Source organism: Opisthorchis viverrini, assembly GCF_000715545.1.
Source record: "Opisthorchis viverrini unplaced genomic scaffold opera_v5_50, whole genome shotgun sequence".
In the NCBI taxonomy this organism is placed as follows: Eukaryota; Metazoa; Platyhelminthes; class Trematoda; order Opisthorchiida; family Opisthorchiidae; genus Opisthorchis; species Opisthorchis viverrini.
This window is the reverse complement of record NW_008751706.1, coordinates 1,189,910-1,195,116: the sequence shown is the minus strand read 5'-3', so window position 1 is coordinate 1,195,116 and position 5,207 is coordinate 1,189,910. Positions and strand designations below refer to the sequence as shown.

At 47.9% G+C, this 5,207-nt stretch overlaps 1 protein-coding gene across 1 annotated transcript in view; it reads left to right on the top strand.

Moving 5' to 3' along the window:
• T265_03486 (hypothetical protein) overlaps positions 1-5,207 on the top strand; it is a gene marked incomplete at both ends in the record, with an annotated part of 73,066 nt that overhangs the window by 13,181 nt on the left and 54,678 nt on the right. The window contains 2 exons of the mRNA XM_009167986.1: positions 2,615-2,885; positions 4,385-4,570. Of these exons, the coding sequence (XP_009166250.1) occupies positions 2,615-2,885; positions 4,385-4,570 (457 nt within the window). The remainder of the gene's footprint in view (positions 1-2,614; positions 2,886-4,384; positions 4,571-5,207) is intronic.

The window sequence follows — 5,207 nt, the reverse complement described above, 5'->3', positions numbered from 1 at the left end:
TTTTTTTTGAAAACGGGCACTATCACCGATTCACCCCAGTTGTCTGGGACAGACTCGGTTTCCCAAATGCAAGCAAATAGATCGAACAAGCGCTGACTGAAAACTTTACCCCCGTCTTTGAACAGTGCGGGTGGAAGGTCATCCGGACCAGGAGCTCGGTAGCGCCTGAGAGAACATATGCAGTCGTAAACCTCCGAGGCCGTAGGTGGTTCCACGTTCACCGTCCAGGGTTCTACTTCACCTGTGGGCTGTAGATGAGTGCCGGATGGTGGCCACGACAGTTGTTGTTCGGAATATTCAGCCCATCGGTCAAGGGCGTTCTTCCTTATTCGAGATGGTCGTTCCATTCTGATGCTTGGTGGTTTCACTCACTCGCACAGATCAACTGAAACAATCTTCGGCCATTACCGGCTTTTTCAGCCTCTTCCATTTCTTTGGCTTTCTGTGTTCACCATATTTCACGGTCGGATCGTAAGCTCACTTTCAGTTGGCGTCTGATAACTCCTCGCGTCGGGTTATGTTCGGGTTCGGCTGGGATATTTCTTGGAGATTTAAGTAGTGCCATCATTCGGTCTGCTATCCAGTGCTTGGATGCGCCTGGTTGGGTCGTGCCGCAGGCAAAATTCCCAGTACTGTGCAAAGCGGTGGCAATCTCGTCCCAGTATGAGTTCACGTCTGATGGTGGAGCATTTGGAAGAGACTCTAGAAGATGATTCTTGTAAGTTTGTCTGACATCCGGATCTGCCAGTCTTTCAGTTGCCATGCGATTTCTCCGAAACTTACACGACCCCGGGAAACGTAGGGCGAAGCGACTCCGGACGACTGCGGTCGGAGTCCACAAATGTGTTCCAAAACGACCGGCAGTCAGTTATGGATCCGCGCCATCGGTAACTGATGGCAGTGATCGATTTGAATTTGTCGCCGACCTGTTGTTGGAGGACACCAAGTGGCCAGACGACTTCGGCTATTTCGGAAGTTAGTACTGCATAAAAACAGCCTGCGATCAGCACACAGCTGAAGCAATCGTTCCTCATTGTCCGTACGTACCGAGTCCAGTCTATGTCGACCTCCCAATTGAGTCTCAGATGCACTAAGCCTGCCCACATGCGCATTCATATCTCCGGCAACCACCACAATGTCTGAGCTTTTGGCTCGCCGCAGAAGGGCATTCAGGGTGTCGGTAAACCTGTCTTTGACGGCGTCAGAGCTACAGTCAGTTGGGGCATAGGCAGACACGATAAACAGACGTCTATCAACCTGCCGCTTGTGAGACTATTTCACAGAAGTTGCCCGTAGGCAGTCACTCTACTGGAACATATGTAACTGTTCAGGTAGACATACCTATTTACCACATCGATTGACCCGTCTCGAAGCATGATTCATGTTTGCTCCCTCGTAGCAAGTGTGAAGTGCTTATCAACAAACGACCTCTCTCTCGGCCTGGGCAATCGCTCTTCGTTCGCCGATCACCATTCATAACCTCTCACCCATCAAAATGCGCACTACAGTCACCCCATCTGCCAATGTCCCAAACATTGTTCCGTGCGTAAACTATTGCTCAATAAAATAAACCAAAATAACCCCTCCCCACCTAACTGCAAGTACCTGATCTGCGTCGCAACCTTCAGTGTCAAACTGAACAACATGAATACTTGCTTTCCCCGTGTGTCGATGTATGCTGTGTCTTCGAAACGCGTACATAACCCTACTTCGGTCATTCACCGCAAGCCAAACTCAAGTGTCTCACACTTCACTCTTCTGGTACCTGCTGATTCTGGCACATTGGCTGGTGGCATCTGCGGATTGGGAGGTTGCACTCATTCCCAAGTCTAAAATCTCTGTGGTTGATCGAATCCCAATGAACAATGGTCTTCGCGGCATCCCGACTGCTGTCCAGACTTGTAAAGCCTGACTGTATCTGAGCTCCATACTTCCCTCGGGGTGCACGGTACTAATGCACTGAAAGGTAGCTACAGCTGAACTTTTTTTTTCAGAGTGTAGGCTTATTTTAGCCTCGCCTTGTGGGCTACCTTGTTACTCTGCGTTCATGTACTTTGAGTAGGCATTAGAGGGACATCAGGCCACGTTGTAGTGACCCTTGTTGCGGGAATACTGACTAAATTGATCACCAACTTAACTCTATCTGGGTGGCGTTTACTCATGGGATTTCTCCTGCGAATCCCTCTGGTACTTGTTGTGAGGGTCTGTCTGTCAGTATGTGTCCTTTCTTGGGAAGTTTTAGTGTAACGCATTCTGTTTTTTGGTTTCCTCCCTCCGGAATCATCACCGAACAGAGATAGCTTCCTGGAAACTTTCGATCTGTCTCCACGAGTAGTCTTCCCAAGGCGGTCATTTATGTGTGAGTAATTTCTTCGGAGGGAAACCTTTACGAATATTTCATCTCTCCTAAGAGGAGCTTCTTTTTTTGAGGATTGCGTCTTGAATCTCAGCTGATGAGAAATACTATTGCAACTTCTTACAGGGTTGTCCTTCCCTCAGGAGGTTTGTTAGAGGATCGTTGCATTCATCACAGTGTCTGCTTTGAGTTCGGTTTCCCAATGTACACCTACACATTTATTGACCGTAGTTTTCTGCCAACGTTTTTGTGCTCCAGATGCCCAGAAGAAGTGGCCTCTACAAAAGAAATAATGGCCCGATTGGGTCTGTGGCCATCACTCCAGGGTTATGAAGGCATACTTTCCGCCTACGCTGAACTTGGCAAACGATCCGAGCTGCTGTCTACCTTGAACGAAGCCTGGGAGTATCTTGCTTCCCGCAGAAAACCCCATTTTGCCACATCCGATGGTTTCCCTCCCTCGTTTATCATTCGGTTGTACGTCCGCTTAATTTGTGCGGAACCTCAGCCTGACGGGACCTGTGCCGAAGTGAGTACTGATATCCTCTGTTCTCATTCTTTCCTGCGACGTTTCAGAACTAACATTGATTGTCTCGGTTCCTTATCCAACTGGTTTCTTGCATGTAGCATTGATGCAATTTCTCTACTTGATATATTGCTCTGCATGCACTGAACCCGTTTGAGATCAAGTACGCTCAATGGATGTTGTGTCTTGCTGAACGGTGGTGCAACTCTGTGCAACTCTGGCTTCCTGCTCCGTTCATTATAGCGTACTAAAAGACATGGTAGCTTCAGACAACCCGTTTTAGAGACAAACCACATTTTTTAGAGCGATCAGAGAATGTTCCACAAGGTGGCGCTAGAATCTTCAGGAATTCGCCAAGGTCTGATATCCGTAAACTATTGACAACAGGGTTTCCGTCTTGTACTGAGATTGGAGAGAGCGGGAGTAATTGGAAAGTGCATGTCTATTATAGTTGCTGACGTACAGAGTGCGGGGTTACTGGTTGGTTGTCACCGAAGGCCGACGACTCGTGACAAAAAAGCTAAGATTAAGGTTATGGTGCTGTGCCTAGTTGTCATACATCTTGGGTCAGCTTAGTGGCTGGAATTCGAGATCCTCGCCAAATCGTCCACGACTCTAATCAACCCCGGGCCTTTCGATTTCTACTGAGCAGGCTGCTTTAGTTGGATTGATGGCAGCTATCCACTGTGAAAGATGTCCCAGCTGGGCAATTTTCTTTGAGTTTTCAGTGCTCTCACAAGAACTGATACACCTTCAGACCACCCCAGACCCAGATATGGGCAATCGAGTAGTCAGAGACAAGTCTCCGGCGATCATCTCTAGCAGGGCGATCGCACTGTAATTCAGAAACTATATTTACCGCTTGGTCTGAATAGCACAGTAGTAATCCTGTCGTACACCTGTTGAGGTGTGTACTACATATGCGGTGTTTTCCGTTTTAAGCGGTTCTTAGCGCAAGGTTCACGGAGACAGGTCATGACTTGGTAACGTGTTGTGGGCACATGGCTCTTTTCTGGTTAGAGCTTGTAAGTGGTTACAAACGTCACAGGAAACGGCATGGACCTGGTCCCCATGGCATGTACTTTGTCATTTCCTAGCCGTACTGCGTAGGTAACCTTCGCCTGTCGTACGCTAACCCTGTATCAGTAAAGGTGCACGAACAACGCTGGGTCACTTCCGCTGATGGCACCCTAATTTGACATGATGCTAGGATAAGTTCATTTCAACACTGTTCAAAGATATGCACACCTTATTCTTGGCAATTTTTCTTATAAACAAGGGCGTCCTCGTAATAGGTACCTACCCCCTCTCTTTCATCCCTAAGGCTTTTTCCAACATGATTGCATGACACTTATTATGTTTTACTGGTCTACTGCTGTCGTTGGTGTTGATGATGAACCTTTTCTGGGAGGATTTAGAAATCAAAACAGCGTTGGTCTATGAACTTTCTAATCACACTCCACATAGCGCCAAATTCCTTAATTGGTTTCTTTTGTTTCCAGCTTCTTAGCCGTCTTCCCATGCCAATTGATTCGTCCACGCGCACTCGTGCTCTTGAAGGAACCAAACGTTTGTTGGCCGGCGGACGGTTGAACGCGGCGCAGGAGCTGTTCAAGCGTGCTGACCCTGAAAGTGCCACTGACTCGTATTTGTGTTCATTGCACAGGTATATGTCCGTGGGTGGACTTGTAAGTTTGAATAGCTCGTGTGTGTTTTGGCGGGTTCGTTTTCTGGTTGCTTTTTCCTGAGAACTCTGGGCCACCTTTGTAGTCTTGTGATCTTCACCGGCATCGTACGGTGTGCATTTCGTTTGGGGCTATTGCCCTGTCCTGTGGCCTTACCCAGCACTCTAGACCACCAATACCATCGTAGTTATTTGCGGCAACGCGAACTTCACTGCTGTACATGATATCGTCTGTCGGGTGTCATATACTAGCTGGAACTTTTCAGTCTAGCCAAACATGTCAACTGCCCTTATTGAGAGCTGTTTGTGTAAACTTTGAACTTGGGGCGAGATGGCCCAAGTAGTTAGAACGCGAATTTATTGACCGAAAGTTCCGTGGTTCGATCCCGACCTCTGCCTCTCGACTTCCCCTGTCTAAGCTTGAGCAACCTGACAGTATCCCAGCCCTCGTGCTTCCTTCGTGTTGCATGGCATTTAGGCACCGGAAGGGTGCTACAGCTGAACGATTATTATTTATTTATTTAAACTTTGAACCTCATGGACGGAGGTAGTAAGTGCTGTTTTTAGTGATAAAAAGTTGTGACACTCTTTCGGTGCCTAGCTGCCATACCATCCGGCGGAAGCACGAGGAATGGGATACT